Genomic DNA, 21,441 nt, shown 5'->3' with positions numbered 1-21,441 from the left:
GGGTGTTCCAGGGGCGACGTACTTGTCGACGACGCTGTAGAGGCTGCGGGCGGCACGTGGGGCGCTGCGGCGCACCAGAGAGGCGGCGTCGTGAGCCATGCCCCCCTTCCAGTGCGACTCCACGCCCAGGATGTCGGGGGTGTTCAGCGACAGCGTCAGCAGCGCCAGCTGCACGTCCGACTCCGGCGACGCCTGTCCGCCGTACGGCACGAGGGGCGATCACCGTCAGCGGCGGCACAGTAACGGCCGCGTCACAGACGCTCATCGATCACGATTGCAAACGAAGGGTAACAGTCATTTGCACGTGTCCACGGTTTCCGTAACGCTTCTCTGACACACACGCTTCCTCGGAATTGTGTTTAATCAGCGACGTCGAGATGGGCAGCTTGATAAGACAGATGGACCGATGAACAGACAGAGAGACAGATGAACGGACAGATAGATGGATTGACGGATGGATGGACTGACAGACTGACAGACGGACAGACAGACAGACGGACAGACGGACAGATGGACTGACGGACACACGGACCGAGTGAATGCATTGGTGGGTGTGTGGAGGCGGTGGGGGGGGAGGGGCTCACCGTGTCACGGGCGTACACCTGCGCACTCAGCACCTGCGGGCTCTGCCTCTCGGCCACGAAGCCCAGGAAGCCGAGCGAGGGCGATGACATGGACATGCGCGCTCGCGCGTTGCCGTAGCTCAAGCGCATGCTCGCGTCCGTCAGAGAGGGGCTCAGCAAATCGATGGTCGCCTCGTACATCTCACTGCATTCAGCGCAAACCATTCCCGGCACGGGTGGGTGCTCGAACGATTATAGACAGGTGGGTGGGTGAGTGGGTGAGTGAATAGACTGGCGGGTGAATCGGTGAGTGGGTGGGGGAGTGATTCGATGGGTGGGTGAGTGAGTGAGTGATTGGGTGAGTGATTCGATGGGTGGGTGAGTGGGTAACTAAATAGATGGGTGGGCGAATGATTGAGTGGGTGGGTGAGTGATCAGACGGGTGGGTGAAGGAGTATGTGAGCGATTATATGGGTGAATTAGTGAATTAGTCTGCGTCTGAATAAGCGCACGGTTGTGGGCGACTGAGCAATCTTGTCAACCGCACGCATTTCATTCGATTGGCCATTAACCACACCACAGCACACATTTCCGAATGCACTGCATGGCCGCGCTGCAGCGGGCAGTCTTTACTTTACACTTGACTTGACTCGGCACGTGCGCCATGGAGGCCGCTCACTGATCTTACATTAACATGCAAATTTTTACCTGGCAGCCCTTTGATTGGTGGAAAACCAACCACCATCGTGGTTGCTGCCCACCACTTACAATAACATTAGCTGCTGACATTTGGGCTACGCCCATTTCAAATCTTTATAAACAGTTTGCCCTTAGAAGCTAACCCCCTTTTCCTGATGGCGACCGCTTGTGTTGCGATAGAAACGTAGTTTTTCAACGGTTTTATTTAACTTGATTCCTCTGTTTGTCGTGGTCAAATCTTGGAATCAAAATCTCGTCCACTTCCCGTTGTCCAATCAATTCTACATTTTGCATACGTACTCAGATCCGGTGACATTGCATGCCAGTATCAAAATCGGCATCAATTAATCAATGAATTCGCTACTTTAAAGCAAATTACATTTTGTATGGACGCCTTATTATTTATATATATTTGTGTAGGTCAAGAACGCCGCGGTCCCTAAACTGTGGATTCGGCTCGCACAAAAAGCAGGTGCCGCGTGTCTCAGGCGCCATTGACGTACTTCTCGACCATGAGTTAAACGAAGTTATGATAAAACCGTTGTTTAAAAAAAAAAATTAAACCAGTTTATTTGTTATTCTATTTGAATTTATCTACGTGACTTTACCGTAACACCCAAATAATATAGCCTTTACACTTTCAATGTGGGGCCAGGAGAAACTGTGCGGCGTCAAACCTGGTGTCGCTGTCAGAGAAGGTCAGGACTTCCAGGAACTCTACGGTGAGCTCAGGGTGGGAGAGGCTTGCTTGAGTTCTCATCTCTCTGCCGTCCTCCTTGGGTGAGATCTTGGACTTGACTGCGAACGGCAGAAAAAAAACACATTGTCGAAAGATGCATCAGCGACGCCTCGCTGCCAGGGGCATGTCGCAGCGATCGCTGGCAGCTGCTTCGTAGGGAGGCCTTCATCCAGTGGCAGATTGACTACGACTGACTACGACAACGTATGTATGTTGGAACTTCTTCCGCATGGAAGAAATGACCATTGTTCGTATTTTTGATATACAAAAAGGTATAATACATTTATTATACCTTTTGTTTCAGACATTAATTAATATTTTTACATGTGATTTTAAAAAAAGGTAAACTATCCGGATTAAACTACCTTAACCCTAAGATCTAAATGCCCTAAAAAAAACAACCTTTTACCTGTAGCTGCGTTTAAAATGTTTTTGTTTATACGTTCTGGTAATATGAATAATTTTGTATTCCTGGTATTGAGAGAGAGAAGTGAATGCGTTTTGTCACCAGGGGTGCCGGGCGGGGGGTGGCTGGGTGGTCAGGTGAAATGTTTTATTCTGCCGAGTGGTTCACAGTGCCAAAACTATATGAGAAAATCATTCTAGTGGAGGCCCTCACACTCGAGGGGCTCTCTAAGAGCTCCAGTGGAGGCCCCTTCCGCCAGCAGTGGCATGAACGAGCAACTGCAGGGGCTGTGGCTTGACCCCGTTATATATTTCCACATTGGCTCGATTGCAATACGGTGTGAAAGCGACGACGGGATTTGCGCCGCTCGACCGCCGCTCCTCCTCCTCACCATCCACGTCGAATTCCAGGAAGCGCAGCGTGGAGCTGGCCGTGGCGTCGATGATGAGCAATGCGTCGGGGTCCTCTCCGCCGAACGAGCTGTACGAGCACGTCACGTTGTAGACGGGTGACTGCACCTTGGCGCTGCCGACGAGGCTGCCGAACGCCGGCAGCGTCACCGCCGTGGGCAGTGCCAGCCGCAGGGCCGGCACCTCCACGCTCACGGCTGGCAGCGTGAAGGTTGGCAGCTCGAAGTTGGCGACGTACGAAAACACGTCGTCAAGCCTGAGCACGTAGCGTGGGGAGTCCAGGCCGAGGAACGAGAAGGCTGGGATGTTGAGCTCCTTGGGCAACGTGAAGCTCGGGACTTCCACACGGAAGGCGGGCACGATGAGCTGGAAGAAGGGCACCGTGTAGTCCTCCGCCATGGTCACGTACTCGAGAGTCACGTCCAGCTGGGGCATCGGTATTTTGGGCAGCGCGGGTAATTCGAACGCAAAGGAGGGCACTCGGAGCATCTTCGGCACCTGGATGTTGCGCAGGTCAATTATGTACGGTGATACCACGATGCTAGTGAATGGCACTCGGAATGACTGTGTCATGAACACAGTGGGCAAGGTGATGTCCCACAGGCGCACCGTGTACGCGGGAACATACACGTCAAAGAGAGGCACGCGGAATGCGGGCACCGTGAATTCCTCGGGGAAGTCGAACAGCGCCGCCAGGTTGTCGAGGTCGATCGTGTATGGCCCAAGTGACATCTCGATGAACGGCACGCGGAACGCCGGGATGTTGATGGGCATGGGCGGTCCGACGACTTCACTGTCGAACACGTCCCTCAGCATCGCCTGGATGGCCGCCGGGATCTGCTTTACGAACTCGGGCACCCTCAGGCGAATCTCCGGGATGCTGACCCTGTAGCCGTTGCCCTCGGACATCACAGGCAGTGCCAGCACGTAGCCGTTGGGGTTCTTGGTGTACTCCACCGACGAGGCGGCCCGGAGCACCTGCACGTCACGGGCCTTTGTCGTCACGTCCATCTTGAGCACATCCCACAGGCTGCGGCCGTACACGGGCAGCACGACACCCTTGAGAAAGGCGGCGTGGCCCTGCAGTGACACGTCGACGCTGCAGCGTGCGCGTGCACGCTCATTGGAGAGCGCCGCCTCGTGTGCGTATGCGACGCTGCCCAGCTGTGCCTCGCCCGTCCACGCCAGCTGCTGCTTCTCTGTGCTCACGGCCAGGCTCAGGGACTGCTTGGAGGCGGCCTTGGGCGTCAGGCTGCTGCCCTGGCTTGCCTCGCCCTTGGCGAGGCCCTTGAGCTCCCACTGCACGAACTCGAGACGCGCCTCGGTGCTCTGCGTTCCCTGCGTGCTGAAGACGCCGGCGCCGCGCAGCTGGTTGCGCCCCATGTGCTTAGCGATGGCGTAGAGCCGCAGCGGCGACATCTCCAGGTCAGCTTCCTGCTTGCCGTTGATGTCCCACGCGAGTCCCGAGGCGTGCGACGCCTTGCTCTGCGCCTCGTTGCGCAGGGCTGAGCGCACGCCGCGCTGGTCCATGTACAGGTTGGCCATGTTGTCCAACTTGCAGGAGAAGGCGTTCGCTGACGAGCTCTGCTTGAACTGCGTCGCGCCGGCAAAGTTCGAGTCGAGCGAGAGGCTGGGCCACGCCACCTCCGCCGTGCCATTGTGCTCCAGCCTGCCACTCAGGTCCGCCTCCAGCTCGAGCGCCGTCACCTTGTAGGAGAGCACGTGGCGCACGCGCACATGTGGCCGCAGCCTCGTGCTAGCATTCACCGCCTGCTTGAAGTCGACGCGCAGGTACGGCATGTCCACCTTCACCGTTGTGTCAGATGTGAGCTCGCCGACGCGCTTATTCACCACGGCGACGCCGCTGTGGGACACCTGTGCCGCGCGGTGGGAGAGCGCGAGTGCCGTCGATAGCTTGACGCCGCGCTTACGCGACAGCGTCGCCGCGGCGCTCAGCTCGCCGTTCAGGATGGTGTGCTCCGACGCGGACGATGCCGACAGCTTGCCGACGATGTCGCTCTGGTTGTACACGCCTGAGTTGATGGCGACGGCGATGGCAGAGCACCTGAAGGTGAAGTCGTACGTCAGGTTGCCCATTGCCGGCAGGTACAGCGCCGTCGGCAGCGCGCGCAGGCTGATCTCCGGTAGGGATAGCCGGCGTAGTGCCCCGGGGATCTTCATCGGAGGTAGGTTCACCCTGGGCAGCGACAGCTCGAAGGATGGCACGCGGTAGCCGACGAGAGGCAGGTAGACACGCGGGGTGCGGTATGACTGCGCGACCAGGATGCTCGTGTCCGGGAGCTCCACCGTGTAAGGTGACACCTCCATGTTGAGCAGTGGCACGGTGAAGCCTGGCACGGTGAACCGCTTCGGCAGGTTGTCGGCGCCCATCGCGCGCGTGTCATCGTAGGCTTCGCGTGCCCATTGCAGCGTCGCGTCGCGGTAGCGCTCAAATGCCGCGTTGGCAACGTGGCGGTAGCGCTCGGCGGCATAGTGAAGCGCTGGCACGACCGGCAGGCGCACCGCATGCCACTCCTTGTTCTTGGCGTACTGCAGCTGCGCAGTCACATTAAGCGTTTGCTGCGGCGTCCTAAGCAGCGCCCCCAGGCCTGTGTGCTCCCAGATCCGGAAGTCGCGCACCTCGGGCGTGCGGTAGTTGGTGTACGGCAGGAGGACGGACGGGAGGCTCACCTCTTTGCGGAGGAACTCCAGGTTGGCATTGCCACTCATGGAGATGCGTGCCCCTGCGCGCTCAGCGTTGTTGTCCACCGACACATCGTGGAGGTAGCGGTACTGGTTGAAGTCGCCGCCGAAAGTCCAGTCAGCGTGCTGCGCGTTCGGTGCCAGCGACACCGTGAAGTTGTTGACCACCTCGACCTTAGCGGAGAGGCGCAGCGGCAGCTGCAGCTTCCCACCGCCCAACGTATTGGAGGTGAGCAGCAGCTGGAATGGCTCAGCATGGAACGTCGTCGCGCTCGTCATCTTGCCGGATGTCAGCTTGGTGCCCACGGCCGAGTGGCGGACGGTCACGTCGACCCGCAGGCCCTGCACCTTGGCGTTCACCTGCACGCTGCCACGCCCCAGGCCAGTCAGTGCAGTGTCGCCGCTGTGTGCGTACACCACGCGGTCGAATGGCGCCACCTCGAGGGTCGCCTCGTGCTTGAGCGAGCCAAACTTTTCCACCGAGTCCACCTTGCCGGAGAGCAGTAGCACCGCGCCATCGACGCGCAGCCGCGCCTCTGTCTTGTGCATGCCCTCGTGGGATGTGCCATACACCATGCCCTGCGCCTCGCCCGTCGTCACCACGTCCGCCTCCAGCTTCGCCCCCTGCGCTATGAGCTTCGCCGTGCTCCGCACATTCATCGAGCCGGCGGTGCCCGCCGCGGGCACGTCCAGGACATGGCGGTAGCTGCCCGTCGCCTCCCAGGTGACGGCGCGGTTCAGCGTGAAGGTCACCGCGGAGCTCGCCTCGCCGGTGTAGGGCGCCGACTTAGCCGACGCCTGCGTGTTGAACTGGGCCGTCGCTCCCGAGCGGTCGACGGTCACGTCCGAGCTGTGCGTCAGGCCGCAGAGGTCATGCGTCAGCTTGGCGTTGGCGCTCAGCTCCAGCCGCTGGAGCCGCGGTGCAGAGAGCCGTGCCTCCGTGCTCACGGCGAACGCAAGGAGGCTCGACATGGATGTAGCCTGCGCGTTGGCGAACGAGCGCAGGGCCGGCGAGCCGTACACTTCTGTGGAGTTGTGGAGTCCCGCGGTCGCCGTGAGCGTGTAGAATGGCGACATCACCTTGAGGTTGGCGTTCAGCTTGCCCAGCGCTGGCAGCCGCGTTTCGTGAGGGATGCGCGGCAGCTGGAACTCGGGCATCTTGATGAACTTGACGTCGTCCAGGTTCAGCTGGGGCAAGTTAAACTCTGGCATACGGATTTCAGGGAAACGGAATTCTGGTACCACCAGGTACTTCTCGAAGGGGATGTCATTGAGCGTCAGTTCTCCCATCTGTGCTGTGGAGTCCTGGATTGCCCTGTGGACCGTGGCCATGTCCATGTTGCGGATTTTGTCGAGGAACTCGATGATTTGCTGCTTGATCTTCTGAAAGTCGATGGTGATCGGCTCAACATGGAACTTGCCCAGGAAGGTGAAGGCCGGTAAGGAGATGCGAGTCGGCATCTCGATGGAAGACAGCGTCTTCAGGTCGACGAGGTCCGGTGGGAGGTAAAGGCTGGTGAATGGCACGATGAGCGGCGGCGTGTAGATATATGTCGAGATCTGCATCCTGCGCAGGGCCCTGAGGCTTACTTCGGTCCTGTGGAACACATGTCCAAAGAGCTTGAACCGTGGGATGATGACGCCTTCCTCGAGGTAGCGGAGGATTTTCTGGATGACCTCCTGGATGTCGAGGCTCGCGGCCATGGCGTTGAGCTGCTCGACCGCATCTGTCACCGCCGCATTGATGTCGAACTCGGCGACGGAGCGGGCGACGTCCGAGATGGAGGCGGTGGCTCCCTTCCAGAACTTCTGCATCTCAGCTTGGATGTCGGTCTCCTCCATCCTAAGACGGATGTACTCGACGTACTCCAGGACCCGGTTGGCCACCTGGCGAACAGCGGGTATCTCGAAGAGCGCCGAGACCCAGTCAGAGACATAGGCCTCCACGTCACGCATGGAGAACGATTGCATGTAGCTGAAGAGGTTCAAGGACACCGTGTTCACTCGCTCTCTCAGTTGCTGCACCCTCTCGGGGATGTTGAACTCCTGGAGTTTGTTGTTCACCATCGCCGTCTGCTCCTGAAGCCATAAGTTGGCCGTGACCACGAACTGGTTATAGTCAAAGTTCTCGACATGCTCCAGGGCAACCTTCAGGAGCTCGTTGAGACTCTTGATGAAAGCCGGGTAGTCCATGGACATGAGCTTCTGGCTGATGCTGTTGACCGCCTGGCTCAGCTTCTCGAGGTAGCCCTTCAAATCGATGGCCTTCATGTCACGCATCATCCTCTGGGCCTTCGCACTAAACTGATATTCTAAATCTAGCCCCACCAGAGTGTCCCTGATGATGTTCAGATTCTCAGAAACCTCGTAGTTCTCGACAAACTGCATCAAATTCTTCTTGCCATTCTGCACCATCTCCCGCACCCTGTACGTGGTCATGAAGTTCTCCAGGTAGCTGGCGATCTTCTCCATAATTTTCTGCATCTCCACGAAGATCACTTGCTCCATTCGGCCTAGGACTTCACGCACGTCGACTGATCTGATCGCCTCCTGGATCTGCCGTGCCACCCGATCGACGTCGAACCGCTGCAGCCACTGCTTGAGGTCATCGAGAGCCTGGATCACCTTTTCCTGCACGTATCTGTTTCCGCTCGTCAGTTCGGAGAGGTCCATGTTCCTGACGTTGTCCATCAGCTGCTCGATGGCCTTCATCAGGGTGTCCGTGAACCCGTACTCGCGATCGAACTCCTTAGCCCTCCGTACTGCCTGCTCGATGTACAACTGGACGCTTTCCTTCACTTTGTCGCTGTCGAGTGCGGACAGTGGGTAGAAGAGCACTCTCTTGACCCAGGATGCCACGTTTTTTGAGAAGTGACGGAAGTTTTCCATCAGTTCTTGGGCGGAAAGGTCACGGGGGTCGTAGTTCTGGAGGGCCAGCAGGAGCTGCCCCTGCACATGCTTCACCTTGTTCTTCAGTTCCAGCTGGTCAATGGCATTGTTAATCTTGCCCGGCATCTCATCCAGCACCCTCTGATACTGCTGGTAGTAACGCTGGATCTCCTGACGCGTCAGTGAGTACCTCATGTTGTCCAGGACGGAGCGGATGTAATGGCGCAGCTGCGCGTAGAGTGCGGGCAGGCTCTCCACGAACGGGATGCTGATGACGTGGACATCCTGGTTCTTGTCGTAGCTCACTGACGCCTGCACGCTGAAGTCCTGTGGGCTGCTGACGACAGCGCGGTCCAGGCCGAGGCTGGAGATGACGTTGTAGCTTCGGACGGGCCGCGCGACGTTGAGGAATGGCAGCGTCAGCGCAGGCGTCTGGAAGTTGACGTCGAGGAAGCCCAGGTTGACCGTCGACTGTGCGCTGAGCTTGGCGCCCACGCTGAGCGGGTCGTTCTGCGCCTCCAGCTTCTGCACGTACCGGTTGTCGTTAAGCTCGGCCGTCAGCTCCCAGCCGACACTCTGCTCCGTCGGGTTCACCTGCGCGCCCAGCTTGTGGCGCAGCGCCGATGCGTGGCTGCCGCCCGCGACGTCATGCTGCGTCGACCCACGGTACTCGTTGGAGAGCACCAGCGCGAGCGGCTCGGCCTGCAAGAAGAACTTGTTGGACAGGCTGCCCATGTGCTCGCCGTAGGCGCTGAGGCTGCCCTGGGAGTCGGTGATGACCTCGAGGCTGAGCGAGTACGGCAGCGCCGCCCCGCGCGCCACGTTCGAGAACTTGAGCGCCGGCGTTTCGCACGTCGTGGTCGCGCCCACCTTGCCAGCGAGCCCGGCGAACTCCAGACTGAGCTGGTTCTGCAGCTTGCCGCCATTGAGGTTCGCGACGGTGTCGAAGGAGGCCGAGCCGGCCAGGTCGGCGTAGCCCAGCTTGTATGTGTGCCGCACCTCATTGCCAAGGAAGTCGCCGGACGCGGAACCGCTCACCGACGCAGTGAGGAAGCCGGCCTTGGCCGCCAACTGGTTGGAGAAGGAGGCGCCGAGGACCTTTACCTCGTCGGCGGCGGTGAAGTCGACGGACCACGGTGCGACCTTGAGGTTACAGCCGTGGTCGACCTTGTTCTCGGCGTAGGAGGCCACGGTCTTGGTGACGAAGCTCAGGCCTGCCCTGTTCAGCTCGAAGTTGACCGTGCTGCTCGAGTCCGTCTCCAGTATCTGCCCAGAGTAGGCGCTGACGAGGGCCAGGCCGCCTCCGTCGAGCCTCCCCTCTGCGTTGTGCTGCACCTTGCTGCCCTCCGCCCGTCCCACTGTGTTCGCGGTGACCTTGAGGCCCGACGCACGGGCGCTGCCCTCCGCAGAGGTCTCCAGCACGACACGGCCGTACGTTACCGCGGCGTTGGCGCTGCCCCCGGCGCCGGCCGCGTCCACGACGAGCGATGCCTTGTAGGCGGCGCGGCCGGGCGCGCCCGCGAGGTTCGTCTCCACCGACACTTCCAGGCCCTCGGCCGTCACGCCGGCCGTGAGCATGTGGTCGAAGCGTCCGCGCGCGCACTCGGCCCTGTTCTCCGCGCTGAGTCTGAGGGCGCCGGTGGCATACGCGGCGTTCAGCTTGCTCGTCACGCCTACGCCGCCGAAAAGCCCGTCCGTCTGCCCGGAGAACGATGCCCGTTCCTCGCCCGCATCAAAGGTGGATGCGTGTGTAAAGGAGGAGCCCAGCAGGCGGCCCTGGAGCGTGTCCTGCATACGGAACAAGCGGCCGTCCCACATCACGCTCAGCACGTTGGTGACGTTCTCCTCACGGAAGGCCAGTTCCGTGCGCACGGCCAGGTTGTCTGCGCGCAGCCCCGATTGCAGCTCAATGCGGTTGCGCGACACGAGGCCCGCACCGACGGTCAGATCGTTCGACGCCACCATCGAGTAGCGCGACCCGTCGTTGTCGCTCCGCCAGGTCGCCGCCAGCGAGTGGAAGTCAGAGTCGACACGGAGCTCGCCATTGAGCATGTGGTTGCGTGTCCGGAAGTTGACGGTGCCCGACGACGACGATGCCACCTTGGCGCGGATGCCCCTAGGCAGTTCGGCGCTGGCGGCCAGCTCGCCGGCGAAGGACGACTGGGTGGCATCGCCCGTCGCGGAGGCGACGACGTTGGCGGTGGTGGTCAGCAGGCCGGTGGCGACGCGGTTGGTGAACTCGGTCTTGACGTTCAGGCCCTCGCTCATGTCCGCGGTGCTCTTGTAGCTGGTGGTCAGGTTCAGCAGCTGGCTGGTGATGGTGTTGTCCGTGCGGATCTCGAACGTGCTCCAGTGCTTGTGTGACAGTGCCGTGTAGCCTGCAGAAACACGCCGCCGTCAGCGCGAGCGCCAAGTGTCACAAAAGGCTGCGTCACTCGAATCACCACACTGGTTCCCAATCCATTCCCACATCACGGTGGCGAGATGTTAACTTCCTCACCTGGTATACAGGAGGTCGTGGGTTCAAGCCCTCCCCTGAAGCCTATATATTTGGAGTTTGCTTGTCTCTCTCCCCATGGTCGTGTGGATTTTTCTCTGATTCCCTCCACATTTAGAAACGTGCATTTAGAGTCTTCGGTAAGCCACTTCGTTTAACTTTTATTTGTGGCCAGGCCGCTTCTGGGCCTTACCTGCTAAATAAAAAAAAAGTTTATAGTTTTAACTACAGGAAGGCCCTCGCTATCTTCAAGATTGCCCGTGGATGCACCGCTGCTTGTATCACTCTACTCCCCTTCACGTTCTCTCCACTCCGGCAACCAAGGCCCTATGTCAGAACCCTCTGTTCACCGCCACTCAATGGAAGGTTGCCTCCTCTGCTTTTGCACCCACGGTCTGGAAGTCCCTCCCCACCCCCTACAATCCTTGCTGGCAATTCCCAGCAATTGAATTGCCCAAGATCAGGACTTTCATCTATTAATTGATTCACGTATAATAGTGATGATAATCATATTTATATCCTTGTTTTATGACGCTACTTGTGACTGCACAGGCCCCACTGTTTCACAGGCCCCACTGTTTCACAGGTCTCACTGCATTTGGACGCATATTATAAATGAATAAATAGATTTTTATTGTAACGTCACGGTGCCGCCATCACTGAGCGAGTGGCGTTGGCGGTACTCGCGTTAAACCGGCGAACTAGGGTTCCTGTTCTCACGACGGAGCAGAGGGAGCAAAGGTTTTTTTGCGTCATGCCTGTGTCTAGATCGCCCTGCCACTCGAGCGACCGGGCAACTGCCCGTGCCCAACTCTCCGCCGCAAGTGCGCCACCGGTGTAGCAACCAGGCTCCGCTGGGAGCGGGGGAAAACATCGCGCGTCGTCGACGATTGTGAACTTTCGACCGCGAGGTTCCTGCCCGACCACTTTAGCGTCGGCACGCACGCGCGGGGTGGGGGGGGGGGCAACGTCGTCATCGTGTCGTCTCGTCGTCGCTATCCACTCTGGGCACCGCTGATCTGGCGAGCCGGCTCAAAGCCAAGCGATAAATGTTGCGCCTTTGCTGCGTCGTCATCGTCGCCACGACGAGGTTCGGCACGCGCGTCTCGCCCCCCCCCCCTCCCCCGGCTCTCACCGTTGAAGACGTACGACAGCATGTCGCAGGGGCACACGGCCGTTACGCCGGAGCGCACCCGGATCTCGGAGGGGTCCTCCTCGTCGCCCACGATGTTGGCGACGTGCGCACTCGCCGTCCAGTTGTACACATTGCTCTTCACCTTGGCATCGACGCTCAGCTCGCCGAACAGCGGCACCTTGAGTGTGACACGCTCGGGGACCTTGAAGGCCGGGATGGAGTCGACCTGCGCGAAGGGCACGGGGTTGCAGATGAAGCCACTTTTCAATAATCTCAATTGAACACTTGTTTCTTGAGAACTGCGTTTTGTGTTTAGTCTGTTGTCCTTCCCCCGTACCTCTGATTAGCATGGTTGCCCACGTACGGTGCGAAAGAAGTTCAACGTTCATACGCACACACGACGCAGGAATGCCGTCGGCGTCATGCAAAGCCGAGATGCCTTTGACTTGGCTCATAACGGATGTCGCGTAAATCAAAATCGATCATTTGCTCTCGTACTGACATAACGGCCACCAACTCAGGCGGTGGTGGCTGTGCTGCACGTGGCCTGTAGTCCAGCAATGTGGCAGCGAGAGTTGGTGGATCACCGTGCAAATTACAAAATGTTGGTGCACTCTCCCCTTTCCCGCGGGCATCGAGGTGCCATACGCCTTGCTCGCCAGCAGAATGCAGTGCAGCAAAGCGTGGACTGATATCCATCGATCCCTTCTGAACGGGATAGAGCGTTGCCCCCTCGCACGCATGGGTTGTCTCCGGATGCTGCAGTTCTCTCCAAAATCCATAACAACACTCGCTAATCGGCTGAAAACATCTGAATATGTAGAGATCCGCAGAGCAATTGTTGACGCCGGCTCAATCGCCCGGCAGCCTGCCAGCCTGCCTGTCATTCCTCGGCGATTGTGAGATGCACTGTGTTGCATGAACGGTGACGATTATATATATATTTTTATATATTTACTTATTTCCATTATCAACTCACCATGCCTAGGCCGGGCAGGTGGACGGGCTGCATGGTGAACTGCCGTGGCGCCACGTTGATGCCGAGAGGAGCGATGCTCAGCGCCGGCGTGCGGAGCGTGCGAGGCAGCAGCCGCACTGGCTCGGTCACGCGCCCACCCATGGGCACCGGGATCTGCAGCGTCCACGACCGCTTGTTGAATTGGTAGCCCACGGTTACGGCGCTGTGAGACAGAGAGAGAGGGCGCCACGGTGTCGTGATGTGAACTACCTTGCCTGCTGGTGATGGCCACAGCAACTGCACGTAAGTGATCTCGTACCCCACCTACGGACGCAGGAAGCCTTTGGGCTCGAGCCTTGGTTGGGTCACCACTGATTACTTGGGTGACTTGGGTAACCAGTGGTGGTGAGTCGTGTCCGGTTCTGGGTTCTGAGAATTCCAAAGTTTGGGTGCCACGGCAGCGAGATGTTAACTCGCTCACCTGGTATGCAGGAGGTCGTGGGTTCGATAGCGACCCTGACGCCTGCTCTCTCTCCCTGTGGTCGCGGGGATTTTTCTCCTGGTGTTCCAGTTTTTTCCTCACCATTTAGAAACACGCGTTTAGAGTACTTGGCTGCTCTAAATTTTCATATGATAAGCCACTTCGTTGAGCGATCATTTGTGTCCAGGTCGCTTCTGACAAAGAGCTATATAGCTCAGTGGGCCTTATCTGGTACAATAAAAATTGTTTATAGTTTAGTTTAGAGATGGACAGAGAGAGATAATGAGCCCGCCAACGCTGAGGTGGGTAGAAGAGAGGAGACAAGCTGGAGACGGTGGAGACAGAGTGAAGGCGAACTTGAGAAGATCTGGCGACTGCACACACACCTCGACACGAAGGTCCTGTGGGGCATCTCGATGTTGATGAACTCGCTGAGCGAGGGGATAGTGATCTCCTGGCCCCGTGACAGCTGCGTCTGCAGCCGCTGCAGCTGCGAGAGGTTCCAGTTGCCGTTGTTTGTCGACTTCTTTATCCACAGGTCCATGGCCTGAGGGACACGACGCCAAGCGAGCGATCGTCAAGGAGGAGAGGATTAAATCGGGCTATCAAGTGTAGCGACTTAATGGGCAGTTGCAGCTGCTGCTGCTGCTGGTGATGATGATATCGATAACATCGATGATAATGACGACAATTCTGCCTATGCAATGAATGCTGATTCTACAAACAGTGCTGCTTCTGCTGAAGACAGTACAGATGAGGCAGATGATACTAAAGGACGACAATTCTGCTGCTTGTACTGCTGCTGCTGCTGCTACTCCGTTCTTTTGTGACGTGTCCTTTATTTAACCCCGGAGATCAAATGAACCCAGTGACACACGTGAAACAGCACTGCGCCTTTTGCAAGGGCGACCTGGGAATATTGCTCGTAACAATGCCGCCACTGCTGCTCCTGATGATGACGGCGATGCAGATGATGACAATGACAATACCGGCGCGATGGCGCTTTCGGGTTACAGACTCCTGCCAGACAGGCGCCAGCGCGTTCACCAAGAAATATAAATTGACTCGACAATTCTGCCGCCGGCAACGCACGCGTGGGGGCCCGCCGCTCACCTCGAGGCCCTTCACGACAATGTGCCGCAGCGTCATATCGGTCTGCGCCACGCGGCCCTCCAGCATGGCGTTGAGCGCCCTCTGCAGCTGCAGGCGGTACTCATCGGGGGACGGCACGTCGATGCGTGCCAGGCCATCGCGCAGGGCCTCCAAGGCGCCCTTCGGGTCCGACGATGCCTCCGCGCTCCACTGGGCCTGCACCTTGTCGAGGTCTGCAGAGGGCGGGGAAGGCAGAGAGAGAGAGAGTCACGTGTCACGCCACCACAACCCCGAGGACCCGGTTCAATCCCGGGCGGATGGACGCACGTTTTCCGGGCCGCCCCCTCTCTCTCCCCGCGATTATTCATCGTTGTATCAGCAGCCGTGATCAGCCCACCGCTGGACGAAGGACAACCCCTTGGCCGTTGTCATCTCTCACGCTCCTGCTGTGTGTAATTACCCATTCGGCTCCTGCACGAGAGCTGATCTCGGCTGTGGGAGACATCCTCTTGCCGCGTGTTTCCTTCTCTGGCTGCCGATCCGTCGTTAGCCTAGCAACATCGGTCATGATCGTCTGACGTATCCTGGCCAAGCCCTCTTACTTTTCTTCGCAGTCAATAGGATGACCACCATCACCACCACTAATATCACTTCGCTGATCTCGTCAGGGAGCATAAACCATCAAGCGAACTCCGGTCATCCACGCAGCGGCTTCTGGCTGGCCATCGAACAAAGACGGTCACCGCATGGCGCGCTTTCAGATGTGCTTCTGGAGCCGTCTAGAACGCTCTTCCTTCTGATATTAGGAAGCCACTGGAGCTATGCACTTTAAAATATAGATTGAAAACTAACTTCTTTAGAACTGCTTTTTGTGTTTAGTCTGTTTTCCTTCCCCTGCACCTCCGATTAGCACGCTTGACTATGTACGGTGCGAAAGATGTTCAACATGCATATATACATCACTACCACTACTACCACTAACACCAACACGCTGAGCCTAATGAAGCGTTCCAAGAGGCGAGGGGCATGTTCCCTGCCTCTCGGCCAAACTCTAACATTACATTTTTCTTGACAGTGAACACTGCCGTGCGGATCGTTATTCCATATTAAAAAAGAATACACTCGGTGGCTTTCACCACCGCATCGCATTGCGGTGGTGGATGTTTGGCTTTAAACTATAAACAATTTTTGTTATTGAAACTAAACATTTTTTTTATTTTACCAGGCAAGGCCCCACTGATCTACGTAGCTCTTTTTCAGAAGCGACCTGGTCACAAATGTTAGCCCAACGAAGTGGCTTATCGCGTGGAAATTTATAGCATCCAATTTTAAATGTGGAAGACCCAGACAAAAATCCACGCGACCACGGGGAGAGAGGCCATGGAAACTCCAAATATACAGCAGGCGTCAGGGTCAGGATTGAACCCACGACCTCCTGTACACCAGGCGAGGTAGTTAACATCTCGCCGGTTCCCACCGGCCATCTGGTGGGCACGACGTACCGTAGACCACCTCGCTTCCGTAAGAGGCGGAGGAGAAAGGGCCTGATCCTGTCATCTCGGCGTTGACGACGATGCGGTCGTCCTGGCCGAGGAGCGCCCTCGCCACATAGTTGCCATGGAGGTCGAGGCGCGGCACCCCGGCGGAGTACTGCAAGAGCAGGCTGCGAGCGTCCGTCACCGTCTGCCTGCGCGTGCATGGAACCGCCGAGGAGAGAGAGAGAGGGGACGGTTTCACCGGCCCGCTCGCCCGCCCGCGCGTCAGACAAAAACTCGTGGCGCCCCCCCACCCGCTCACCCCCCTACCGGTTCCCCGCCTTCCGCTGTACGTACGTGCGTTGAACTTCTTTCGCACCGTACGTAGCCAACCGTGCTAATCGGAGGTGCGGGGTAAGGACAACAAACTCCTCCTCTCACCTGTGCCCTTCCTTCCCCCCCGAGTGTGTTCGTTATCTTTCCCCCTTACCCCTTTTCCCCTTCCCCTCCATATGAACCCACCCCCCCCCCCCCCCCCCCGTTCGTCGGTGCCCAGTCGCCGCCAATCTCGGGGCTGCTGCTGGCGGCGCATGCCGACCTTACCTGATCCGAGCGAGCAGGAAGGCCTCCCGCTGCTCCTGGTAGCTCACGTTGAAGGAGGCCGCGTAACCACCCTGGTTGAGGCGGGCGTCCGACTCGTCGTCGACGCCCACTTCCACCCTGAGGCAGCCGGGGCAGCTCGGCAGGTCCAGGTCCCATTGGATGCGGTGGCGGTCACGGTCGAGCATCAGGATGCTCCCAAGCTCCTTCGTCTCTCCCGTGCCTTCGCAGAGACGGAGGGAGACGGCGGGGGTGGGAGCGGGGTGGGGGGTCACCGACTTTTAAGAAGTTCAACAGATATACATACGTACGCACGCAGTTACGTCGGACTGTGCAACGTTGCATCGTGCGGAGGGAGGCCTTACCTGTGGCCTGCACCTTGAACTGCAGGTTCTCTTGTCCGGCCCGCGAGTAGATCTCAGCGATGGCGGAGTACTCAGTCACACCGTCCGCGGGCTCTGTCGAGATCTCAAACCTAGCGGGCAGAACGTGACGGGGAAGAATGGATGAAGGTTGTGTCGCTCGCAGGCGCTCACTCGGCAACACCGCGGGCGGAAAGGCCTCCGCTCCTGGGGGAACTTTCGGGACGACCGTCATCGGCAAACGGTCACCCGCAACGTTTGGTGCACCGCGTTTCGTTTGTCAAAGAATTCAGTTGCCCTGTTATGCAAAACTCCCCATGGGATCATGGGCAGACGTCACGCGGCTACCTGAGGTTGTTGTTCTCTGGAAAACCCATCGCGGCTCATGAACAACGACAACGGCCGCCGTTCGACACTAAGTGGCGGTGATGTCACCACGGTGCTTGTGCTAGGTGCACTTTGAGGCCACGTGAAGTGTCGAAGACCTGCTTGCTGACAGAAGGCCAAGGGACAGACCTCGTTGCCATGGCTTGACCGAGATGACTTGTTCATCAAGCGCACTTTTTGACAAGCGCAGTTCCATCGCTGAACGACGCCACCAGCGTTCAAACTCGCCACGCAGCTGCCCTTTGTAAGCACAATTGCCGGAGCGTGTATCCGACTTAGCGGCGGCGTGTTCGACTCCGCTCCAGGGGAGGAATCGGGCTTCGGACGCGGATGGGTGGTGGGGGGGGGGGGGCGCACGGAATTCACCTGGTGGCGCCGGTGAGCGGGAACCAGGGCGCAGCCTCGATGTAGCTGGCGTTGGAGTAGGCACCGCTCTGGCACAGCGACACGCCGAACACGAGCGGCCGGCACGACTGCCACTGCTCGCGGTTCTCCTCGATGCTCGGCAGTGTCTCCACCCTCTGTCGGTGCAGCAGCCTCAGCTGGTTCCTGTGGGTGACCGGGGTGGTGGGGGAGGGGTTAGAGGTCAACAAGTTCTGGGCCGTGAAGCCCTGGTGGCAGCCCGCCATCGCAAAGGCCGCAGGTTCAAATCCCGGCCACGGTTCGACGTGGACCTACTTTACACCGTTTGCACAATTCCATCGGTGGGAGGAAAAACACGACCTGGAACCCAGCACCCTCCCCCCCCCCCCCAACCGACCGCGGTTATATAAACGGACATTCACCGCGTGGCTGCAAGAGCCGAGGACTCACCCGACGCTCAGGAGGCGGTTGGTCTTCTGCGGCGGCGTGAGCGTCACGCGGAGCTCCCCGCCCGTGGCCTGCACTGCCACGCCGAGCGCCGACTCGTGGTAGAGGCTGGTGGCCGAGTGCAGGCCGGCGCGCGCCACGCCGCCGGGCAGCAGCACCTCCATGGAGGACACCACCTCCAGCGAGAGCGACGGGGCGGCGGAGGCTCGCCTCGCCTGGAGACGGGGCGGACATGTGACGTGGGGGGGGGGGGGGGGTTAGACGTGCGTCAGCATTCCAATCACCTGGGCCACGTCGTTCGGCCACAGCTCGAAATGCGGACTACGTGGTTGCGTCCACTCCGGTTGTGCCGGCTCACGTCACAGAAGAAATGCCGGCAGCGCATGCGTCACGTGATTAGGGATTGAATCGGCGGTGGATTTCCACCGGGCTGGGTTTTTACAGCAACCAAAAAGGCCACCGCATTTCTGGGAGGCTCAACCAGGGCATATGCTGAGCTGGCACCCCCACCCACCCTCGCTCCTTCTCTCCCATCAGCTCACTCCACATTACTGGCCCAGCCCAGGCAGTGAGTGGCACCTCCAGCCATTCGCTGTGCTCACTACTCCCTTGGATTGAATGTCTGAGATGACTGGCAGATGCACCACCCGTGAATCGCAGCGCAGCGTAGCGCTAACCGCCACACTACCGCTCCCCATGTGCACACACACACACATACTTGCACACACACACACGCACGCGTGCCCACACACGCACCTCTCCGGGGCGCATCGAGGCCTTGACTTTGGCGCCGGCGACCAGGCTTCCGGTGCTGGCGAGGCGGAGGGGCAGGCCGGCGCCCGTGGGCACCGTCACGTCGTTGTCCATGAACACGTAGTGCACGAACAGGTCGGCCTCCACGCCGCCCGCCAGCGCGCTCAGGATCTGCGCGCGGGGACCGACACCAGAGCAGGCGTGAGAAATGGCAGTCAGATGACGAGCGAGGAGCCGGGGAGCGCTGGGGCCGCTTCGCTCGCCAGTGCACGAGACCACGGGACGGACGGAAAGCCGGCGATTGCGCAAGCTCTAGCACAGTGGTTCTTAACCTGGGTTCGATCGAACCCCAGGGGTTCGGTGAGTCGATCTCAGGGGTTCGGCAGAGCCCCCGCCACGGAGGTCCGGACACACTTGAATTATTGTGTAAATTTGTGATGACACACACGGCCCGCTTGGCCATCACTGGCTGCAGATGATCATGCTACACTGCTTGGCCAATCAGCGCTGCGGGGAATTTAGTGCGTACTCAGTAGTCAACGTGTGACTGTTGTTGTCGTACGTCGTGTGATTTCTTTAATATTTTATCCATACTAACTATGTCGGGCAAAAGAAGAAAGTGGTCGGACGAATATGTACAACATGGATTCTCATGTATCACGGAACGTGATGGGAGTGAGCGTCCTATCTGCATGATTTGCAACGCCAAGTTGAGCAACTCTAGTCTTGCACCGGCAAAACTAAAGGAACACTTCTTGAAGCTGCATGGAGACGGGGAATACAAGAACACAACACTTGCTGAATTCAGGGTGAAGAGAGCCAGATTCGATGAAAGGGCCACTCTGCCTGCTCTTGGATTTGTACCTGTTAACAAACCGATCCTGACAGCATCGTACGAAGTTGCTTACCTGATCGCAAAGCAGGGCAAGCCACACACCATTGGTGAAACACTTGTGAAACCAGCTGCATTAAAGATGGCGAATCTGATACTCGGAACAGCGGCCGAAGGTAAATGATCCCAAATTCCCCTTTCAAATGACACCGTCAGTGACAGAATAGAAGACATGAGTAAAGACATCTTGGCTCAAGTAGTCGCGGATCTGATTTCAAGCCCGGCAAAATTCAGCCTTCAACTCGACGAAACCACAGACGTTTCTGATCTAAGCCAGCTTGCTGTTTTTGTACGCTATGTGAAAGACGACATGATAAAAGAAGAGTTTTTATTTTGTAAGCCTCTTACAACAACAACGAAGGCAGCCGATGTGAAGAAGCTTGTGGATGACTTCTTCAGAGACAACAATCTTTCATGGGATATGGTTTCTGCAGTTTGTACGGACGGAGCTCCAGTCATGCTGGGAAGAAAGTCTGGTTTTGGTGCGCTAGTAAAGGCCGATGCACCACACATCATTGTGACGCATTGTATTCTGCACAGGCATGCGTTGGCAACAAAAACCTTACCTCCAAAAATGGCAGAAGTATTAAAAACTGTGGTGGAATGTGTGAACTATGTGCGAAAAAGTGCTCTGAGGCACCGCATCTTCAGTGAGCTGTGTAAAGAAATGGGCTCTGAATTTGAGGTACTTCTGCTCCATTCTAATATTCGGTGGTTATCCCGGGGACAGGTGCTGAATCGTGTTTTTGCCATGCGTGTGGAATTAGCCCTGTTTTTGCAAGAGCACCAACACTGCCATGCAGATTGCTTCAAAAATCCTGAGTTCATTCTCATTTTAGCGTACATGGCTGATATATTCGCAGCTCTCAATCATCTCAATCAGCAGATGCAGGGTGGTGGAGTCAATATCATGGAAGCGGAAGAACACCTGAAGGCTTTTCAAAAAAAGCTACCGTTATGGAAACGACGAACAGAGAACAATAACTTCGCAAACTTCCCGCTTCTGGACGACTGTGCAAGTAAGATCGAAGATGTGTCTGGAATCGGAGATATTTCTGTATCCACGGAACTGAAGCAAACAATTGCCACGCACTTAGATGAGCTTGCAAAGTCTCTCGACGGATATTTCCCTACAAGAGAGTCATATCCAGCATGGGTGAGACAGCCGTTCACGTTTGCTGTTGAAACAGCAGATGTCAATGATGAATTCCTCGACGAAATCATTGAAATTCAGCAGAGCCAGGTTCAACAGCAACTCTTCAGAACAACAACGCTCTCAACGTTTTGGTGTCGACAAATGAACAAGTATCCAGTTATTGCTAAGAAAGCACTGGATTTTTTTATACCATTTGTTACAACATATCTTTGTGAGCAATCCTTTTCGAGGATGCTGGACATAAAAACGAAGAAAAGGAACAGACTTTGCTGTGAAAATGACATGAGAGTGGCACTTGCCAAGGTGAAGCCACACATATCTGAACTGATCTCTCAAAGGCAACAGCAGAAGTCACATTGATTTCCAGGTATGTAATTTGTTGTGAGATTATGCATTGTGTTGGTTTTATTCTTTGAACAAGGTAATGTTCATGC

At 57.5% G+C, this 21,441-nt stretch overlaps 1 protein-coding gene across 1 annotated transcript in view; it reads right to left on the bottom strand.

Moving 5' to 3' along the window:
* Positions 1-21,441, bottom strand: part of APOB (apolipoprotein B) — a 50,844-nt gene that overhangs the window by 11,650 nt on the left and 17,753 nt on the right. Inside the window, exons 17-30 of the mRNA XM_032959484.2 lie at positions 18,963-19,130; positions 18,210-18,421; positions 17,763-17,945; positions 17,013-17,122; positions 16,651-16,870; positions 16,075-16,259; positions 14,594-14,805; positions 13,867-14,027; positions 13,021-13,222; positions 12,042-12,267; positions 2,799-10,787; positions 1,940-2,060; positions 585-768; positions 23-192 (exon numbers count right to left, since the gene is read on the bottom strand). Of these exons, the coding sequence (XP_032815375.2) occupies positions 23-192; positions 585-768; positions 1,940-2,060; positions 2,799-10,787; positions 12,042-12,267; positions 13,021-13,222; positions 13,867-14,027; positions 14,594-14,805; positions 16,075-16,259; positions 16,651-16,870; positions 17,013-17,122; positions 17,763-17,945; positions 18,210-18,421; positions 18,963-19,130 (10,343 nt within the window). The remainder of the gene's footprint in view (positions 1-22; positions 193-584; positions 769-1,939; positions 2,061-2,798; positions 10,788-12,041; positions 12,268-13,020; positions 13,223-13,866; positions 14,028-14,593; positions 14,806-16,074; positions 16,260-16,650; positions 16,871-17,012; positions 17,123-17,762; positions 17,946-18,209; positions 18,422-18,962; positions 19,131-21,441) is intronic.

This window comes from Petromyzon marinus, chromosome 23, assembly GCF_048934315.1.
Source record: "Petromyzon marinus isolate PM22_M1 ecotype Great Lakes invasive population chromosome 23, UKy_Petmar_22M1.pri1.0, whole genome shotgun sequence".
In the NCBI taxonomy this organism is placed as follows: Eukaryota; Metazoa; Chordata; class Hyperoartia; order Petromyzontiformes; family Petromyzontidae; genus Petromyzon; species Petromyzon marinus.
The sequence above is the reverse complement of the archived record's forward strand: the minus strand, read 5'-3'. Positions and strand labels throughout refer to the sequence as shown.